At 39.7% G+C, this 19,018-nt stretch overlaps 5 protein-coding genes across 14 annotated transcripts; 1 reads left to right on the top strand and 4 right to left on the bottom strand.

Annotated features, from left to right (window-relative positions):
* Positions 1-67: 67 nt before the first annotated feature.
* On the bottom strand, positions 68-3,561 carry LOC129596175 (uncharacterized). Its single transcript, XM_055493372.1, has 3 exons — positions 3,093-3,561; positions 1,439-1,839; positions 68-604 (listed from the first exon to the last, which is right to left on the bottom strand). Exons 1-3 carry the CDS (start codon positions 3,181-3,183, stop codon positions 254-256), a joined length of 843 nt encoding a protein of 280 aa, XP_055349347.1. The 5' UTR covers positions 3,184-3,561; the 3' UTR covers positions 68-253.
* An 18-nt stretch (positions 3,562-3,579) lies between these two features.
* Positions 3,580-6,449, bottom strand: LOC129596181 (uncharacterized). The gene is made up of 6 exons (XM_055493381.1): positions 6,125-6,449; positions 5,754-5,921; positions 4,675-4,898; positions 4,425-4,592; positions 4,115-4,325; positions 3,580-3,794 (listed from the first exon to the last, which is right to left on the bottom strand). The coding sequence occupies exons 1-6, from the start codon at positions 6,189-6,191 to the stop codon at positions 3,580-3,582; spliced, it is 1,053 nt and encodes a 350-aa protein (XP_055349356.1). The 5' UTR covers positions 6,192-6,449.
* A 267-nt stretch (positions 6,450-6,716) lies between these two features.
* LOC129596195 (uncharacterized) lies at positions 6,717-10,796 on the bottom strand. 6 transcript variants are annotated; one of them, XR_008691389.1, is made up of 8 exons: positions 10,550-10,796; positions 10,052-10,228; positions 9,295-9,547; positions 9,043-9,210; positions 8,771-8,981; positions 8,033-8,679; positions 7,201-7,558; positions 6,717-6,997 (listed from the first exon to the last, which is right to left on the bottom strand). XR_008691389.1 is itself a non-coding variant. In XM_055493399.1 (6 exons), exons 1-6 carry the CDS (start codon positions 10,638-10,640, stop codon positions 8,432-8,434), a joined length of 1,143 nt encoding a protein of 380 aa, XP_055349374.1. In that variant the 5' UTR covers positions 10,641-10,796; the 3' UTR covers positions 8,162-8,431. The 6 variants fall into 6 exon arrangements, 3 of the variants coding, with proteins under 3 accessions (XP_055349374.1, XP_055349376.1, XP_055349375.1); XR_008691390.1 differs by having other exon boundaries at positions 9,466-9,547; XR_008691388.1 differs by having other exon boundaries at positions 9,043-9,547.
* Positions 10,797-11,888: 1,092 nt separating this feature from the next.
* LOC129596200 (uncharacterized) lies at positions 11,889-14,680 on the bottom strand. 5 transcript variants are annotated; one of them, XM_055493412.1, is made up of 7 exons: positions 14,404-14,680; positions 14,243-14,318; positions 13,857-14,015; positions 13,169-13,398; positions 12,928-13,095; positions 12,589-12,796; positions 11,889-12,516 (listed from the first exon to the last, which is right to left on the bottom strand). In XM_055493412.1, exons 2-7 carry the CDS (start codon positions 14,307-14,309, stop codon positions 12,281-12,283), a joined length of 1,068 nt encoding a protein of 355 aa, XP_055349387.1. In that variant the 5' UTR covers positions 14,310-14,318; positions 14,404-14,680; the 3' UTR covers positions 11,889-12,280. The 5 variants fall into 5 exon arrangements, with proteins under 5 accessions (XP_055349387.1, XP_055349383.1, XP_055349384.1 ...); XM_055493408.1 differs by having other exon boundaries at positions 14,496-14,680; XM_055493409.1 differs by having other exon boundaries at positions 13,857-14,006; positions 14,496-14,680.
* Positions 14,681-14,884: 204 nt separating this feature from the next.
* On the top strand, positions 14,885-19,007 carry LOC129596241 (denticleless protein homolog A-like). Its single transcript, XM_055493468.1, has 11 exons — positions 14,885-15,319; positions 15,615-15,751; positions 16,131-16,158; positions 16,220-16,312; positions 16,387-16,581; positions 16,902-16,967; positions 17,032-17,269; positions 17,530-17,839; positions 18,001-18,196; positions 18,397-18,605; positions 18,713-19,007. Exons 1-11 carry the CDS (start codon positions 15,271-15,273, stop codon positions 18,791-18,793), a joined length of 1,602 nt encoding a protein of 533 aa, XP_055349443.1. The 5' UTR covers positions 14,885-15,270; the 3' UTR covers positions 18,794-19,007.
* Positions 19,008-19,018: the final 11 nt, after the last annotated feature.

Here is a 19,018-nt window from a genome sequence, read left to right as displayed (position 1 = left end):
GAATTGATTAGGTTAGCTTTAAAATTTAACGGAGTACATTTTTTTATTTGTCTTTTTTGTTTTTATTTGTGTTGTGTTCAGTTCACACCTGTTCGTCTCTGTTGCAATTTGGCTTTATGAATGTACAGCATAGCATAGAATAAGTATAAACTATGTTAGTATTAATTTTTATGCATTTCATTTGATGAAAATCATCAGCAAATTTGAAAGTGCCATGGTAATTCAATACGACTAAACACAAGCAAAATACCCACTAATGGACAAAGTTAATCCCGTTGGGTATAGCATTCATCGATGGCGTTGTAGTGTGAGCGGGAGCGACGCCCGGTGTTTCCGGTAATGGCTGGATGACAACATTTGTATCGTCCATATTCCGGTAATTGATAGCACTACTTCTAACCGTCGCGTAGGGAACGGTGTCGAGATGCGGCTCCGGTGCAGTGTGTGTGAAATTTGTTGGTTGGAAATTTTTGGTTTTGAAGATGATGACTATCAAGGCGATATTCATGAAGAAGGCTCCAAAAGCAATTAAGACAAATGTCGCACATATGGCGTAACGATATTCCAGAAATCGAGAAGCAAACATGAACAGATTCAGAACAACCTGAAAAACAAAAAGACGTGAACAAACACAAAACATAAAACACAAACAGAACAATATCAATATCTTATATTAGAACAATATCAAAATATAAATTTACCGTGTTATCACTATCTTGCTTTGTCTTTATCAGTATTTTGCAGTATTTTGTCTTGTCTCTGTCGCCTGCTTGCGAGACTCGAGAGTATTGTTTGCGAGTGCCATTACGATAACAATAAATACCGCGTTTTTCTATTTCAATTTAAACCACGTTATTACTGCTTGCATTATCACGATCGTCCTCGTATATCAATTACATCCTTATAATTTAAACAATAAAATGGTTAGTTTATTAGAACCGTTCAGAACTAATGCATCCGTTTTCATAAAATGTTGAAGTTTTTATGGTTCGGAAAAGATTAATAAAAACCGCTTAATACGATCAAATGGCGCCCAGGCCGGCGGGGTATGTTGCTGACAAAATTTAATAACAAAATTTAATGCGTGACTGTGTCTGCCGTCTGGAGATAAATGGAAGTGCCAGTCTCATGCATTTACCACTTCACAAATAAACTGTAAAATATTAAGGCAGCCTAGTGACGAGTGCTGGCTCATATATAGTGCATCATCTACTGTACTAATAAAAGCAGTATTCATTTTCGATATTTAAACGCAGGCGGTATGTCAATAATTGCCAGAACCAAAATATCTGGTGAATCACGAGATATCTCGTAAATTACAATTTTAAGGAATCTTCAAAATGAACTATTTTTCAATCTGATATAGCGGTTCGTTGACTAGTACAGCCATATAATAGTTTAAATCTCAAATTCCTTGGGCCGCGATCATAGCACTTACGCTGAGCTGGATTTTCATTTGTTCCCGATTACTGGATGCTGTCGTGCTGCCGGTATCGGGACTGGCCGTGACAGCGTTAGAATCCACCGTGGTTGTGGGACTTCCGTCATCTGCATTAGGGCTTATAACATAGTCTTGGTATGCCGCGTCGTAGGTGCCGAAGATATTTAAGATAAACGTGATAGGACAAATGACCACGCTGATTATCGCCAAGACCAAGGTCACTTGCAGCAGTACACGGATTTTCAGGCTTTCCATCCATCGTCGGGCCAGTACCATTGAACAGATTCCCACCGCCAGGAAGAAGATTCCATTGATTATCGTTATGGCGTCCGATGCATGAAAAAAATCCACCGTTTTGTCATCAAACACAAAATTTTGAGTGTCGTCAGAGAAAAGGGCTAAAAAATAATAAATTGATTGTAGTTAGCAGGGCTTCAGTCCACTATTATGATATTATTTTTCTAATGTCTGTGTTGTTGCGATATTCTCGCAAGACTAGTGCAGTACCGGGGTTCAGCACCTATGTAACAGTGCAACGGCAGCCTCGAGCTCTACAGATATGTAATTAATGTAAGGTATGGAAGTATTGTACAGATGGTCATTGCGGCGGAAATACATTAATGCAGCATTTTGTATTTTAATTTTTAGTAGCGAATTATTAGTGCTTGGTAAGAAGCTGACTAACTCAGCAAATTTCCAGTAACTGTTGGGCTTTGCTGTGTGTTAACCTATCATAACTGTGGTACAAAGAAATACCGCTTTAAAAAATTAATATTTGCTTTCTTTCACCTGATTAATATTATTTATATCCACAATGTACAGGGTACGAGTTATGACTGTGAGAATGGTCTGCCTATGTATGTACTGTATGTATGCGCAGACCATAAGCAGTATGCATAATACATACAACACAATTTTGCATAATGTGGACTTTTTTATATAACTGTTCATCGTGTTTTAGAACAAAATCTGAATTTTGGCTTTGCTTTGCTAACTGCATCCTTTTACTGCTTCTCTAATAAGTCGCAATACCTGCACCATGCATATTTTGAGTGCTTCTGCACAAATACAAAGTACTTCACTTTCACTACTGTAGATCGTCTGCCTTACTGCCTGTCGATCGAAACGGTAAACCGGATGCAATGCATCCTCTAATCCTGACTGAATAATCGTATCCCGTAACTGCTACCTGTGTGTACATGGAAATTATTTGTCCAGGAGTGAGAATGAAGGGAGGTCTATGACAATGTAATACTTAAGATCGCGTATTCGCGCGGACAGGAATATATTAACATTTTAACATTATCGGTCTCAAGCGCCATATACTACTTATTGCATTTGCTGCATTAAATTGGATCGGAGCGGGCTACGAATATGTAACAAATGACATCTGGGTTTCATATCAAGATGTGCGGCACTTTTTATCTTTTTTGGTTGCAGAAATGACAATTTACAAAACTGTTAGGACTTTTATTCCGCTAACGTTAATAAAATCTTCGCATTAGTATTACCCAGTGCAAGTATTACTGTATTGTACATCTTGTTTGTAACCTCATGAAAGCATCCACATTTATCCAAAAACATCAACAGTTAAGCATCCACATTTATCCAAAAACTATACATTAGTATACTAAGTATTGCAGCAATGTACCGTGATCTGGAAGGATAATGTACATTATCCCGAAAATGAGATTTGCCACTCCGATTCCATGAAAATCGTGAAAAATTCCTATCCGGCACATGGCGAAGGAGTACAATCAAATCGGGAAAATAAATGACTTTGCGCATTAACTGTAGTAAAAGACAATATTGCTACAAACGACAATGGAAAAATGTGACAATAAAAGTGAAACTGCAAAAATCCAAACACACTGCCGCCAGTATGTCGACGAGCGGAAAAATCAGCACATCATATGGATCAAACGTAAGCGCCTTGAGCAATATTTAATATTTTGCCTTTGCGATGTTAGCATTGCATGCGCGCGAACCGTTCTCTGGACAAAACAACTCCGCTCAGTCCGCATATGCGCACACGACAAACACGATGAGCAGCTAATATGTATGCAGTGTAGAATTTCGTTTATACGGGTTGTATTGAGATCCACGCGCCACAGGTAAGACTAGTTTTTTCTGCGATGTCACGCTCCATAACCAAGAAGAGGAAAAGCAATCGATAAAAATTGCCTACCCATTCTACGAAGTGTAGTCGGTGTAGAATGCGCTTCCTCTAGTTTCTTATAGACCGCAATGCGTTCTGCAGCATTTCGTCCATGGCCGATCATGTAAGTTAACGCATCCATATATAACATATGAAGATCCCCAAGCAATTGTTTATTGGATGCAGTGGTCGTATCTACCAAACATCACTTATTGTTAATAAAATATTATACAACCGTGTGCTGTGACTGCTGCAAGTAATCTGATTAACAATTTCGACAGCAGGTTAAAATAAACGGCTAGGGCTATTACACTGCTATGCACGGATGAGGTACTGCAAGTATTTGAATTTATGGTGAAGGCTGTTTCTCAGCTTTACATAGTTTACACTTTACAGTGCAATTTACTTTACATAAAATTAGTTTAATTATAGTAATTTTTTGCGCCCCGAAAAGCAAAAAACACGGGCTTCCCTGACGGGAAGCCCAATAATTTCGTGTATATACAAACACATACCTGGGTCAAAAAACGCTGCGGCAAGCAGCAGATAGGATTCCGTTAGTGTGAGTCCAATTCCATTAAATACTGCACAGAATTTATGGCCTAGCTGCACGAATTCCAGAGCAACGCCAAGCTGCTCGAAACAGTAGTTGTTCGCGTGAATTTGCTCCGGACCCGGGAAAATATAGTACCAGTCTCCCTTACAAAAATACTTCATGTGATGAATCTGTCAAAGACCAATGATACCGTCACTTTAATTAATTATGCATCAACATCCTATGTTTTATGCCGGATCGAGACGGATAATCGAGATTAGCATACGTACCCAAGTACCAATAAGACTCTTGTCCCAAAGCAAAATATCCCGATCCTCAGCACTAATCTCTTCGAAACCAGGAAGCATGTGGACAAACTCAGTCAGGCGACGTCTGGAATCATCGCCTGCCTCCTTAGCTCTCAAAGTTGCACGTTGTGGAGTGGCCTGTGGTTGGTACTGCAAAAAAAGAATGACCTTTTGCAAACCACCAAGAATTCCCTCCAGAACGTGCTGCTAAACACTGACAGTGAGATCTTACCGGTATTTGTCCGGCTTCCAGCGCCGACGCCATGAAGCTCGAATACACTGCGATTTGATCTCCATACGCAATTTCATAAGCAGCACACACAGCGCCACCAGCTTTCTGCAGCAGGACATCTCTGGTGTTTGTCAGATCTTCGTACTGCTCGAAAAATAAATGCGATGGAACTCCCAGCGGTTTCCGAAATGCCTTTGTTGCAGCTAAATCGAACCCTTTCAGATCTGAAATAAAGCGTTTTTCGTAATAAAACGCGGCCCAAATGTAAGGGGCAAGGCAAGAGCGGGAAAACTCTTGAACGTGAAATTAAACGCAACCTCAACAAATGTAATAATAATTATTGCGACTTCCTTTTCCCATATTTAAAGTGGGGTTTGCAGTACATCATTAGGGTGCGACCGGTGCGTAGTACTACTCTGTATTCCTATTCTGTATTCTGCTCTGTATAATTATCCGGGCGGTTGTCTGCGTATATGGTGATGCGGCGGTTTTAACTTTTTAACTACATACTCGTATGTAGCATATTTATTTACCATGAACGAACGAAAATGACTAGCGAATTTTCATGGGTGTTGTGCTGCAACCTAGAAGTAAGAACGGAAACAGTCTTTATACGGAAAAACCACAGCACGGACTAACTGTAAATAAAGCCTGCTTCATGACTCTGCATCGACTTCTGCTGTTTGCAGCTAGCAGGAACGTCTAAGAAATTTATGTTAATTTTAAAAGATTTTGTTCACGTGTACTTGTATACGAGTATACTATAGATAGAACTACTAGCATAATTTTATTTTATTCCCGCACTCCGAGTGCGTACAGATACAGCTCCGTAATGCCATCCCACAGCAAATGCTTACTTGTTCGCATAATTATTATAATTAGGCGTAAAAATAATCGTTTGGATCAACAACAATCAACATCTAATTTATTAAGATAAAAACATAAAATGCTTCTAAAAAAGGAAAAACTTGAACATGCTGTAATAAATTTTATACTGAGTTACTAGTATCAAAAAATTTAATCTGATATGCTTAAGTATGGATATTTTCTGTTTATCCGAATAAGGTGCTGACACTGACCGGCAGGCTGCACAACTTTGCGGAAACCAGAAGGAAAAGTCGCCTCAGTAGGTAGGAAATCCCGCTTAAACCGTCCACGCAGCAGATGTTCCACTTCCAATTTGTTTAGGGTTTCGAATACGGAGGATACAGATTCGTACTGCACTTCTTCTGCCGATGGTGGATCATCTGCGGAAACTCAAACAATATTAACTGCAGTCTGTGTCTGGCAAGCAGTTCAATAAAGTTAATGCAGAAATGAGAAATCTGCACCTTGCAAACAACAAGTAATGCCAAATTACCCGAAGACATACAAATCATTATACATGGATTGTTAATTTACCTGAATACTTCTGTAGATATATATATATATAACAGAACTGCAGTCTCACCTCTGTTCCCAGGATGACTCCGCTTTGATCTCTTTACATTTTCAACCGGTTCTGACGAATCATCCATCACGATAAGGTACCGATGAAGTCTCTAAAGTCTAACGAATTCCTCCGAAGCTTTGAAATTTCGGTACAGGTTCGTATCTCTCGCAGTGGTTTGTTACGATCGGCCAGATGGAAACGAAAGTGCATGCATGGCGCACTATGCTGTACTTACAATCTCACATGCACAGTGACGTATTATTGTATCGTTCATGCAGCTGCAGTCAGTCGTATATTTTTGTAAAACCAATGCTCGGTGCTCGATCGATTTGGCTCTGATCATGAATCTCTGGTGCAGTACGTGCACTCTGGTAGTCTACGAGTAGGCTCTAGAACCGTACAAGTATTTATGTCACAGTTAGTTATTATTTATTATTTATGAAAAATTATTTATGTCACAGTTAGTTAGATTTTTTGATTTAATAAGAATGTATAAATATGTATAAATATAATATAGTATAAATTAGTACACTTAATGTTTTCTCCTTGTATTACAGAAACATATTATAATTATTAAGATAAAACATAAAATGCTTCTAAAAAAGGAAAAACTTGAACATGCTGTAATAAATTTTATACTGAGTTACTAGTATCAAAAAATTTAATCTGATATGCTTAAGTATGGATATTTTCTGTTTATCCGAATAAGGTGCTGACACTGACCGGCAGGCTGCACAACTTTGCGGAAACCAGAAGGAAAAGTCGCCTCAGTAGGTAGGAAATCCCGCTTAAACCGTCCACGCAGCAGATGTTCCACTTCCAATTTGTTTAGGGTTTCGAATACGGAGGATACAGATTCGTACTGCACTTCTTCTGCCGATGGTGGATCATCTGCGGAAACTCAAACAATATTAACTGCAGTCTGTGTCTGGCAAGCAGTTCAATAAAGTTAATGCAGAAATGAGAAATCTGCACCTTGCAAACAACAAGTAATGCCAAATTACCCGAAGACATACAAATCATTATACATGGATTGTTAATTTACCTGAATACTTCTGTAGATATATATATATATAACAGAACTGCAGTCTCACCTCTGTTCCCAGGATGACTCCGCTTTGATCTCTTTACATTTTCAACCGGTTCTGACGAATCATCCATCACGATAAGGTACCGATGAAGTCTCTAAAGTCTAACGAATTCCTCCGAAGCTTTGAAATTTCGGTACAGGTTCGTATCTCTCGCAGTGGTTTGTTACGATCGGCCAGATGGAAACGAAAGTGCATGCATGGCGCACTATGCTGTACTTACAATCTCACATGCACAGTGACGTATTATTGTATCGTTCATGCAGCTGCAGTCAGTCGTATATTTTTGTAAAACCAATGCTCGGTGCTCGATCGATTTGGCTCTGATCATGAATCTCTGGTGCAGTACGTGCACTCTGGTAGTCTACGAGTAGGCTCTAGAACCGTACAAGTATTTATGTCACAGTTAGTTATTATTTATTATTTATGAAAAATTATTTATGTCACAGTTAGTTAGATTTTTTTGATTTAATAAGAATGTATAAATATGTATAAATATAATATAGTATAAATTAGTACACTTAATGTTTTCTCCTTGTATTACAGAAACATATTATAATTATTGCATTTTCAGTAAGGCATATGCATTCTACTGTGAAGGTTTTCTGAGAATTCCGCAGAAGTACATTTAACCGAAGCAGATATGAAAATAAATCCATACAATTAGCAGATACACTTACGTGCAGTATATGCGCACGCAGATTTTACGAAAAGAAAAAGCAGGAGGCAGTTTCCAGATCGCGTCGGGAATATCAGGCAGCTACAGCACCGGCAGACTGCAAATGGGGCTTCACAGGAAGCAATCGATGCAGTGCCTTATTACCTATGTGACACTTACATAATCGTATGATTCGTATCGTGCCATGGTCATACAAGAATGTTACAACATTATTAAGCGGTTTACAGTTTACGCTTAACGGTGATTTCCAGTTTACTGACATCGATTTATCAGAGTTACTTGATCGGACAATTATTAAATGATCATTACAAATCACAACTGCATTTGCATCACAATGCAGAACTGCATAAAGTACAACTATCTTCATAGTGTTCAGATAAAATTAAGAACCAAATAAAACTTAAAAATAACATAAACGCAATGGCCCATGACCATTATTCTCGAAGACTGCGCTAAAACTCAAAAACAAATGTATACACCAACTCGCTCTAAGACTCGCGTACGTATATCACAACGTTTGTCAGATCCAAATAAGTAAAAGGGCGCAATGCAGACAAGTCAACGTCGAAGACATTCTCGCATAAATGTCCGCGAAAGTGCGGGAAGACTACTGTAATCGATGTTTTTGTACCGGTAAACTGAAACCTGGGAAACAGTTGGAAATATTTTCATCGCTTCCTCCAGCTTTCTGTACACAACAGGGCGTTCCGCATCATCCAGTCGATAGCCGATCATGTAGAGTAAGGCTTCCAGATAAAAAGCATTAAGTTGTCCCAACAAGGTTTTATCCGAAGCGCTAGTATTGCCTAAAAAGACAAACGGAAAGATTGGTACAGTTCAATAATTTACGCTATTCCAATCCATCACTCAGTATCGAATCCATCGATGGCTACAAACCTGGATCAAAAAATGCTGCGGCCAACAATAAATATGTTTCGGTAAGTGTGAGTCCAATACTATTGAAAACAGCAGTGCATTTATAAAGAAACTTCGTGAAATCGGGATCAACACCCAAAATGTCTATCCAGTAATTGTTGAAATGAACATCCTCGGGTCCTGGGAAAGCAAAATAAAACTCTCCTTGATGGCAGTACTTCATGTGGTGCAGCTACAAAACTAAACATACTGAACCACAGCAGACAAGGCGCACACCAAAAAGCAAGACGCACCATAATAGCCATCAGGTGCTTCTCCAAAAACAGAATTTTTCGGTCTTCTTCGATAATGTTTTCAAAGCCCGGCAGCATGTAAGCAAATTGTGCCAGGCGAGTTTTGTTTTCCTCATTTTTTTCCTGAACCCGCTGAAGCACATATTGCGGTGATGCCTGCGGTTGATACTGTAACAGAATCGCAAATTATTGCAGCAGTCCGGGAAACTATTATTATTACTTGACAAAAAAAAATTAATAATATTATTATACACAAAGGGAACAGCCCATAGTCCTACGGGTATCTGTCCCTTTTCCAGCGCCGATGCCATGAACGCGGAAAATAACGCAATCTGATCTCCATAGGCAATTTCATAAGCGGCACAAACAGCAGCACCAGCTTTCCGCAGCATTGTATTTCTGCTTGTGGTAAGGTCTATGTACTTGTTGAAATAGGAATAATTATTCGATCCATTTGCTGGTTTCCGAAATGCATTCGCCATATTTAAATCCAACGCGCTCAGATCTGAAGTACACAGAATAACATGTAAACAGTAAACACACAGTTTTACTGTTTTACAGTGCTAGTTTTAACTGCATAACCTGTTTGTCCTCGTTCAATTACCAACGGCAAATTTTGTGCACAGCAACCCGCAGCTCGCATAAGAATTACAAAACCGTTTTTTTAACAAAAGGCAAACAAAATGCAATTTAATTTTTTAATGAATTCAAAAACACTTGCCTTCGCAAATTGGTATTTTCAGTTTAACAATGTTTTTTAACAGCGTTCACTGCGCAGGGCTGAGGTAGTCATTTACAAGTAAGGAACTGATAAAACTCGTTACAAACCGCAATAACGAACAGTTAAAGTAACCAACGTAGAGCAGAATTTTCTTATGTTTATAAAATTTTTATTAACCATGGTAAATACTGTTCACCGTTTATGTTACTGACTAGAATTGTGAGTGCCTCTCAGAGGTTTGCTGCTGTCTGTTCGAAATAAACTTACCTAATCTAACTAAGCACTCACCACAGGGACGTACGACGCGGCGAAACCCGGGAGGAAATGTTGTTGTCGTCGGCTGGAAATCTTCATATTGCCTTCTCGTTTCACTGAAATGCCCCTTCGAAAGAATGTCCACGTCTTCAACGGGTGCACTGACGAACGAAGCAGACTCGTCCTCTGGTGTTTGGTAGTCTGTGGCAGCTGCAGATCTTAAATTTTTGGTCCAGTCTTACAATCTTTTGAAAAAAGAGTCTGGCCGCTGGCGTCTTTGCCAACGATTACAGTAGTAGACTACGAAATTTTCATTGCACTTTCTACGAGTACGGTAATCTCAGTTTTATGAGCAGAACAATGAATCACATACATAAGTTCATAACTATTGCCACACAGCGTGAGTTAGGTCTCCGCTATTAAGAAATTGGTATTCGATCTCGCTGACGTCCGAAGAGCACAGTTATTTCAAGACCGTACAAACTGCAAAGCCTCGACCATGCTTCGGAAACTTTCACAAAACTACTGTACCTAAATGTTTGTGATGTTCATCCGAGGAAGCAGGCAAATCATGCTTTTTCAACCTTTTCGCGGGATGCTGTGATTCTTCCGAAACCTCCATTACGGCAGTGACGGATCTTAATGAAAGCTGTGGATTAATAAAACAGCACTTCACTACTGTTTCATACAGTAATTATTAGCAGAAATATTAATCGCTTATCGTAATCAATATTCCCAAATGACCAAATCCACCACAAAACGTAGACTGTAGCGGCTGTTAAAGTCTACAACTTGCACATACAGTAGAACTGCACAATTCTACTGTATCTGTATGTACTAGTACAACCAATGCAAAGATCGTACCGCAGATATGCGGCCCGCAGATTGTTCTGGCTTGAATGGCTTCCAAAAGAAAATCACTGCATTTAAAGTAATTGATAATTAATTAAGTAATCGCTATAACAATTTAACCGTTTTTCCGTTTTTTTTACTGTGGAAGTTCGAAACAAGTCATGGAAAAAATACGATAAAAAACCCATTTTATACAATTGATACTCAGTACAGTACTCCTACTGTCCTACAGAAACGGGCACGATATTATGTAGTACGTAAGTATTTTAACGCTAGGTAGTAGTAGATAAGTACTTACTGTTGTACGCTTGCAAATTATAGTTACTTACTATAATTTAGAAAAATTAATAATAGAAAGTGACGTTAGTATAAAAGTTAAAGTGGCATAGACGTACAGTAATCGAGTCGAAATGGCGTAAATTTAACCGATGCGACTATTAATACGTAGTCGCAATCATCGTGCAATATTGCACGATGAAAGCGTGTCGCCGTGCGCATCTATGGATCCGATGGGTAACAAGGTCACAGGACACCGCTGCAATTCCATCTCGCAAATTTTTGATCAACGGTGTTGACGATTAAATTCCTCGTTTCCGGAATTACTGTATAATACAATGACTATATCACACGTCTGCACATGGGTTGTAATTTGTCTTTCTACACTTCTTATACTCTGCAGGTGCAGACTGCAGAGGTTTGAATTGTAAGAGTTGGATTCAGAGTGCAGTATTTACTGTTCACTCCAAGTACGAAGTACTGTGGTAGGAATATTGTGTTTACTACTTATTATCAAAATAATGTTATGTAAGTATACGTACTCGTACACATTTGCGCTTTCGAAATAATTTCTGATTTTATTCGCTTGTTTCGTGTGAGACTTGTTAGAATCTCACTGCACATGGCCGCTCAAACTGCTAACTTACTAAATAATTACAATCCCAAGATGCTAACTGCTACACAGCGCCGTTATTAAGTAACTTAATGCGGAACCTTTGATTTATCCCGATATGGACTCAAACCGCTCACCAACTTTTATAACCTATCGAACTACAGGCAGTTCCTTGATATAAAATGAGATTCTCGGATATACAGTAAGTGTTCAACTTTCTGGAGAAAATGAAGAAAACAGTTGTTGTACACATGCACGATAGCGCGTTAAGCAAATGCGCGAACTTTAGGACAGAACAACCGAACGCTGACAAGAATCTGTGAAACGGTGTAAAGATACAAACGATGTATTTCACTAACTCAAGAATTAAAAAAATTAAACCGACACTCACAACTTGAACTATCACAAAGTGCGAAATATCAATAAATAAAACTATAGATATCACCCAAGAAAATGATAAAGCGATGAGCACTCGATCATCTCCAGGCTGGCAGAGGGGGAAAAGAAGAGATTCCTCAGCTTCATGTCGATTCGCGAGATGTGGAGACAAACGGGACACTACCGGCATCCAAACTTCGAAATTGTTTCACGGAAATATCACTGAGGACAGGAAAAATTTTCATTGCTTGCTCCAGTCTTGTGTATGTGGACATGCGTTCTGCACCTTGTAAACGATGGCCAATCAAATAAAACAACGAATCTAAATAAAATGCATGAAGAGATCCCAACAGCAGCTTATCCGAAGCGGCAGTAGCACCTACAACGACAATAGCGATTAGTGGTTCAAAATCCCCAAAACGACTGATAAAACCGGTAACAAGCTACTTGCCTGGATCGAAAAACGCTGCGGCCAGTAATAAATAGCATTCCGTCAAGGTCAACCCAATATCATTGAATACGAGGCCACATTTCAGCCAAAAGCGGATGAATTCAGGATCCAATCCCATCACTTCCATCCAGTAGGTGCCGACATGCACTTCCTCTGGACCGGAAACATAATAGCACTCCCCTTTGCGAAAATACCGTGTATGATGCAGCTGTATAAAAGATTCATTTGTCAAACGAGATTCTAAATGGGCTAAGCAACTTACTCTTGTGCAGTAACAGTATAATAATAAGTACCAATAATAATAATAAAAACGACGCCTAAGGGCCGAACCAAACGTACCAAAACACCTATAAGGTGTTTTTCCAAAAGCAAAATCTGCCGATCCTCTTCGCAAACGCTTTCAAATCCCGGTAGCATCTGCATAAACTGGGATAAGCGTATTCTGTTGTCTTGTGTCTTCTCGTGAATCAATGCAAGCACCCGCTCGCGCGTTGTTTGCGGTTGATACTACATTAAATAAATAATCAGAAAATCTGGCATATACAAAAACACAAATTAAATTATCCGAATTTCTCCTCACCGGTATTTGCCCATCATTTATTGCTGCTGCTAAAAAACTTGAAAACAATGCGATCTGGTCTCCGTATGCCGTTTCATACGCAGCACAAACGGCGCCACCAGCTTTCTGCAGCGAGATACTTCTGGATTTCATGAGATCCCAGTACTTGTCAATGTTCGTAGAAAGATGCGACGCAGCGACAGGAGGACAACGAAATGTACGAGCAATATCCGAATTGAAACCCAAGAGATCTGCAAAGCATTGCAGCATATGCAAGTAAATGGTAAACAGCAATAGACGTCACCCAATTTACTTCGATAGTACCTTAGGTTTTTAAAGAAATTCTTGTGAACATAACCACCAAAAGCACAACATAAAACTAATTTGAAAAAAAATAACTTTACAAGCGCCAGCTGCACGGTTAACGTACAGTCATGCAAAGCCGAAATATCAGTGCGTAATATGTAGTTGCGTATCGGCACACCCAGCACCCAAACAGATTGTTTTGTAAGCGTTTCGACGAAAAATTAAACTTCCAATTAAGTATGTCTTACAAGAAAAGCTGCTTTTCTAAACTTTACAATAAAACCTTGTACAAATGAATACTTGTAAAAACTTGGATAAATTATAAATATACAGAAATGAGAAATAGTTTAACAAATCGATAGTTCACGATTAATTCGTATCGCACAGAACTTTCATCACTGACCCGATGGAGGGACAACTTGTCGAAAACCGGGAGGGAAAACGGCTTTAGTTGGTCGAAAATTATCGGAGAAACATCCCCTCCGTAGAATGTCGTCCACATCTTTGGAGGATGAAGCACATTCAGTCCGTGGTGCTGATGCGGAAGACACATCTGATGCGCCTTAAAAACATAAATCCCTGTACGGCTGTGAAACGTCAACTACGGTAAGTAAGAAAGCAACAGCAATACTATGCTGAACCTCTCATGCAGTCCTAACCAGCCCAACAATTCAAGATTAACAGATGTTGGGTAATAAATCAAGTAAATCATCAACACTTCGAGTCGACGGTAATAATAATTAATAAACATCAAAATAGGTACGTACGAGTATAAACTATTAAACTAACTTGTGGATGTGGCCGTCAAATCTATTTTGAGCCGTTTTGATTCACGTTCTGAATCTCCAGCGTTCATGCTAACAATCTAAATGAAAACTCTATAGCAATTCCAGATTCCACATATCCCCCAGCGTGCACATTAATTTCAATGATACACCCTTAATATTTACGATATGGCATTATCCCAATATTCCTCTCCGATGCCCCACTTCGCGTCGTATTCGATATCGCACCGCACAGAACTCACGAGACGGAATCTCACCATTCTACTGCGCGTGGTATCACCAACAGATCTGTGCCTTCAAAGTGCTACCAACAATTTGGCGCATCAGCGGACAGAGCAAATCCAAAAATCTTTATGGACTGCAACCACGAAAACATAATGAAATCTGGGAACCTTACGGATGAGTTTTTGCAGAGTAGCACAAAATTATCAGCTGATCGATCATCGACGACGATTGACGTTTACCGTGGCGCGGAAAAATCGATTTCCGCCGCTATAATGGAAATATAGACGCCCACCTAGGCAGGCGGTCACCTCCCCTCTGACTTGCGTTCCGCGATGACGTCACGAGCGAGCGGTTAATTCTGGCTTTTGTCGACCAAGTACGCGCTGAATAATTTTCGTTGTTTTTTCCTTTGTTATTGGCTTCGGTTTTCCGTTCGAGTTATTTTTAATAGGACATATAATATTAGACGCTAAATTTGTAATTGTCTGCCACTCTTGTTTTTTATTGGAATAATAATCACAGGAAAACCTTCTTGGCCGAGCGTTAGGTGGTGTGCCAAAATGTAACTTGTGCTAATTGAGCTAAACTCGTCGTCGCAGGTTCTGGGATTGTTTATATGAAGTTTATTATCATATTATGTATCTGTATCAGTATCACATATTTAATTCTGATTTCGTGGCTTTTAAGTCGTCTTTGCTAAAACGTTGAGGGCATATTCAAGTGTTCCTCGGGTTCTTACGAAGAATTTGTTGTATTGCTTATTGATGCCTCTCTCTTGGCACATCTGGACGAGGCATCGTAGACGATATGGATTACTGGCTCAAAATGAGTTCCCAACTGGAGAACGCTGGAAGAGGTACAGCTACTGGTTTTAACAGTTTTGAAAGTTCTTGTTATTTAGAACTCCTAGACAAGCTGCTTGTAGCGTAATCACATCCCGCTTAGTTGTTTTGTAAATTAATTTTGGTATCGTGGAAAAATAATACTGTACTTGCATATATTGCCTGGAAAACAGAAAGTGATTTTACGGACCTACTCTTACTGGTTAGAACTTAACTGGTGTTATATTGTAGATTTGTGTTTGTTGATTCAGTAATTTGAATCTGTAGCAGTATGTTGAAAAATTTGCCCTTTGTTTGATCCGGTTGTAGGTGCGGGCACGGAGTTGTCTTCCTTTGGAACTAGAGCGTCAATGTTTTCGCGATCTCTGCACGATGTTCTCAGCAGTGCAATCGCATTGGACGCCCGATCATTTGTCACTTATTCTTTCGAGTCCAACATTCCTATAGTAAGTGGAATTTCGAGAAATCATTTTGTTTATTTTTTTGTAATTGCATTTGCTTCAGAATTAATAATGGTTCAAATAGGTGAAATTTAAAAGGTATTTACTTTTGGCAGTAAAATTGACAAAACAAGCTCCCTTATGCTCGATTTGCGATGTGAATTATTTTCTTTACCTGCGACTTTAAAATTTTACCGTTGTTGTAATTAATTTTTATTGTGAATTGTACTGATGCTTAACAGGAGTTTAACAAGTTTGCATAATATGATAATACGGTCTTGATGCGGGGTCGCTTCAGCAAGACGATCATAATTAATTTGCTTTTATTAACCGTATGGTATAAATGATAAACATATTTAACTAATTGTGAATCTGATTTTTCCAGGATCCGACTGTGATCGCCTACCCCAACGGTACGTAGCCTTACAGCTCAGATGGAAACTGCTGGTAATAAAATTGCTTTTTACAAATCAGATTATGGTCATCCGTATTTCCTGCTCGTGGCGGATGAAGAAGGAGTACTGCATTTTCGCAACACCAAATCCGGTCCTCCTGTGAATCTGGGCTGTAAATGATCTTCCTTCGGCAGTTTATGAAATTTTGCCGTTTCTCTTCTTTTATTGCATCTTGTATGTTTTCAGCACTGAGGGTTCACCCGAACCATGCGATTTTGGATGCTAAATTTCGCCCGGGATGCTCGAATCTGCAGTGCATTACGGCTTCCGGCGATATGACCTGCGCTCTTGTTGATTGTTCGACGCAGCAGAAGGTGACGAGTTTTGTTGGACATTTGCAGAATGTTAGATGTCTCAGCTGGCAGAAGGACACTCAGAACAGTAAGGTTGAGTTAATAAGCTGTAACTTGGCACTAAATAATTAATAGTGCGGCAAATTCGTCGATAATATCATAATATGGTCTTGAAATTATAAAAGAGGTTACTGGTTACTCGAAAATATTATTAGCTGACACAATGTACACAAGTATTACGGCAGCTACAATTGTATGCGAAGTGTTAGTGGATGTGTAAGTTGCACATATTGAATTATGTGGAATAACTGCTGTAGTTAGTACAAAAGTTTCCGGCAGTTCGCATTTAAACCGACGGGGAACTGTAGTAGTGAGATTCTGTGTTGCGATCATGGGTTTGTTTTGCAGATGTGTTCATTTCCGGTGGACGCGACGGTCACTGCATGTTATGGGATCTTCGCTCTGGAGTGTTTTGTATGTAGACCTAAGCATCTCGTGAAGATGTTCCTTTTTAATGTTCTTTGATATTCTGTTGTAGATGGAAATCACTATCCAGTGGCGTATTTGGTGAATGCACACACTGACTTTGTGCCACGGCAGCGGATTCCGTACCGGCGACTCTTCCGCGAAGCACCGGGAAAATATTCGGTTAATGTGGAGAAGTTAAATGCGGTATACACAGCATTACCGGATGACCCTACAACCCATCGCGCCAGTATTACCGATATCGTCTTTCAAACTTCCTACACTTTCCTCACGTCTGGCACGGCCGACAGGTTTGATATTTGAATTTCTACGCATATAAACACATTACGATATATGTGTGCCGTATAATGTACTCGTATGTGTTTTTCTCAAACACGACTTATGATTTTCCCATACTACTGAACTATACTTTCCCATATTTAAATCTATAACGTATTAGCGTCATAATTTAGCTTCCAAGCGTTTCTTTTTGGCGTTTTTGGCTTGTTACGGCGCTTTAATTTTGAGATTTATAATTTTATTCTCCCTATCACAGTACTTTTATTTTTAGTTCCATTCGTTTGTGGGATTTGCGGAAGCTCAAGCCAAGCTCAGAGAAGCCACAGTCAGTATTAACACTCAAGTCAGACTCTGGATTGCCTTTTACTTCCTTAGCCCTTGATGCTTCCCGGACGAATTTGTATGCCGCCTGTCGAGACGGAATCGTGTATCGCTTTGATGTGGGTCCCAGAATGCACGAGCAACCAACAGCACAATACGCCGGCGCGGTCATTTCATCGTTTTATACAAAGTGCACCCTTAGTCAAGATGGAGAGTTGTTAGGCTGCGGATCAGCTGGTGGAAAAGGATATGTGTTCCGGGTAATTGCAGTACAGTATTTTTATTGCCCGCTTTTCATTCTGTAACAATTAACTATCACCTAAATATTCTAATTAGAGATAAAGCAGCAACGTTTTATGAACGATGTCACGTTTGGCTGACAAGAGTCCTTATTCAGTGGCAGTTTGCCCTTCTCTTGTAGACTAGACAGCCAGAAGAAGCACCGGTGGTTTTGAACAGCGCTACCGAGGATGAAGTCACAGAAGTGGCATTTAACCACTGGGATCCCTATCAAGTTGTCACTGCCTCCACCCGTATTCTTGTATGGGATGCAGGAGTGAATGCCAACCGCTCAAGTCCTAACATTGTTGCTGGGCTAGCCGAAAAGGATCCTCGAGGTAGTCTTCTTAATTCAGCTTGTATTCTTTACTCTATGAATGTTTAAGCAGTTCTCCAAAGGCATAAATCTGTAGCATAAATACATAAATGTGAGATCATTTCCGCTTTATATTGAGTGAAGTGATACGATATAATCTGTAATGAACTACAAAAGGTGAAAACAGCTGGAAAGATGTTGTAACGGATCGAAATTGTATAGGTTTAGAAGAGCGCACACCAAAACGACCATCGCGGGATCGCACACCTGGAACCGCTGATCCTCGGACACCCACCGTCTCTTCGTGGGTTCGGCGCCCCTCATCACGCGAAAACGACGGCTCACCTACGCGTGCAGTGGGTTTATCACCCAGGCCAAATTCTTCGTTGGTATTAAAGACGCCCAACAGTCAAGTGGTTCCACTGAGAAGGGTAAGTATTTAACAACGCTGAAGTTTATTTATTTTGGTATTTTTAGGTTGAATTTATTTCACTTTTCCGTGTGGAATTTTGTTAATGTAGCGCTGTCTGCTTCGTAGAAAAAGCGATTAAGGAATCTGACGCTGTCGCCCTATCTGAAAGCGCGCCGGAAACCGCCGTCTCCTTCCAGTAAAACATGAAACTCTTCCTTCGGAACCTTTCAATAAAACTACCAAAAATTGTTGTGAGATGCACTCGGATTTTCTGTACTCGTAGTCTTTTTCTATGATAGCAAATGCTTATACAAATATGATTTTATTGTGGTGGTGGTTTATGCTGCATTGCTTGCTTGTGCTCGGTCAGCTTGTGAGGTTCGTTGATTCTATGATTTTATTCTGCAGGTCATAAACATTGCAAGCCGTCTT

This window comes from Paramacrobiotus metropolitanus, unplaced genomic scaffold, assembly GCF_019649055.1.
Source record: "Paramacrobiotus metropolitanus isolate TYO unplaced genomic scaffold, Prichtersi_v1.0 Parri_scaffold0000087, whole genome shotgun sequence".
Taxonomy (NCBI): Eukaryota; Metazoa; Tardigrada; class Eutardigrada; order Parachela; family Macrobiotidae; genus Paramacrobiotus; species Paramacrobiotus metropolitanus.
This window is presented reverse-complemented; position numbering and strand designations above follow the sequence as displayed.

What these genes read in the sequence shown, in the direction of transcription:
- LOC129596241 (XM_055493468.1), top strand. Translation starts at nt 15,271, where the DNA reads ATGGATTACTGGCTCAAAATGAGTTCCCAACTGGAGAACGCTGGAAGA. An exon ending in TGTGATCGCCTACCCCAACG is followed by an intron (nt 16,159 to 16,219) that starts GTACGTAGCCTT and finishes TTTACAAATCAG; the next exon opens with ATTATGGTCATCCGTATTTC. An exon ending in GCAGAAGGACACTCAGAACA is followed by an intron (nt 16,582 to 16,901) that starts GTAAGGTTGAGT and finishes TTTGTTTTGCAG; the next exon opens with ATGTGTTCATTTCCGGTGGA.
- LOC129596195 (XM_055493399.1), bottom strand. Translation starts at nt 10,640, where the DNA reads ATGGAGGTTTCGGAAGAATCACAGCATCCCGCGAAAAGGTTGAAAAAG. An exon ending in TGAACATCACAAACATTTAG is followed by an intron (nt 10,229 to 10,549) that starts GTACAGTAGTTT and finishes TAAGATCTGCAG; the next exon opens with CTGCCACAGACTACCAAACA. An exon ending in TGAGTGCTTAGTTAGATTAG is followed by an intron (nt 9,548 to 10,030) that starts GTAAGTTTATTT and finishes TGTGTACTTCAG; the next exon opens with ATCTGAGCGCGTTGGATTTA.
- LOC129596181 (XM_055493381.1), bottom strand. Translation starts at nt 6,191, where the DNA reads ATGGATGATTCGTCAGAACCGGTTGAAAATGTAAAGAGATCAAAGCGG. An exon ending in GAGTCATCCTGGGAACAGAG is followed by an intron (nt 5,922 to 6,124) that starts GTGAGACTGCAG and finishes GAGTTTCCGCAG; the next exon opens with ATGATCCACCATCGGCAGAA. An exon ending in AGAGTCTTATTGGTACTTGG is followed by an intron (nt 4,326 to 4,424) that starts GTACGTATGCTA and finishes GGTCTTTGACAG; the next exon opens with ATTCATCACATGAAGTATTT.
- LOC129596200 (XM_055493408.1), bottom strand. An exon ending in ACAAGTTGTCCCTCCATCGG is followed by an intron (nt 13,399 to 13,856) that starts GTCAGTGATGAA and finishes AATGCTTTGCAG; the next exon opens with ATCTCTTGGGTTTCAATTCG. An exon ending in TAAATGATGGGCAAATACCG is followed by an intron (nt 13,096 to 13,168) that starts GTGAGGAGAAAT and finishes TATTTAATGTAG; the next exon opens with TATCAACCGCAAACAACGCG.
- LOC129596175 (XM_055493372.1), bottom strand. Translation starts at nt 3,183, where the DNA reads ATGTGCCGGATAGGAATTTTTCACGATTTTCATGGAATCGGAGTGGCA. An exon ending in CATTATCCTTCCAGATCACG is followed by an intron (nt 1,840 to 3,092) that starts GTACATTGCTGC and finishes ATTATTTTTTAG; the next exon opens with CCCTTTTCTCTGACGACACT. An exon ending in AAATGAAAATCCAGCTCAGC is followed by an intron (nt 605 to 1,438) that starts GTAAGTGCTATG and finishes TTTGTTTTTCAG; the next exon opens with GTTGTTCTGAATCTGTTCAT.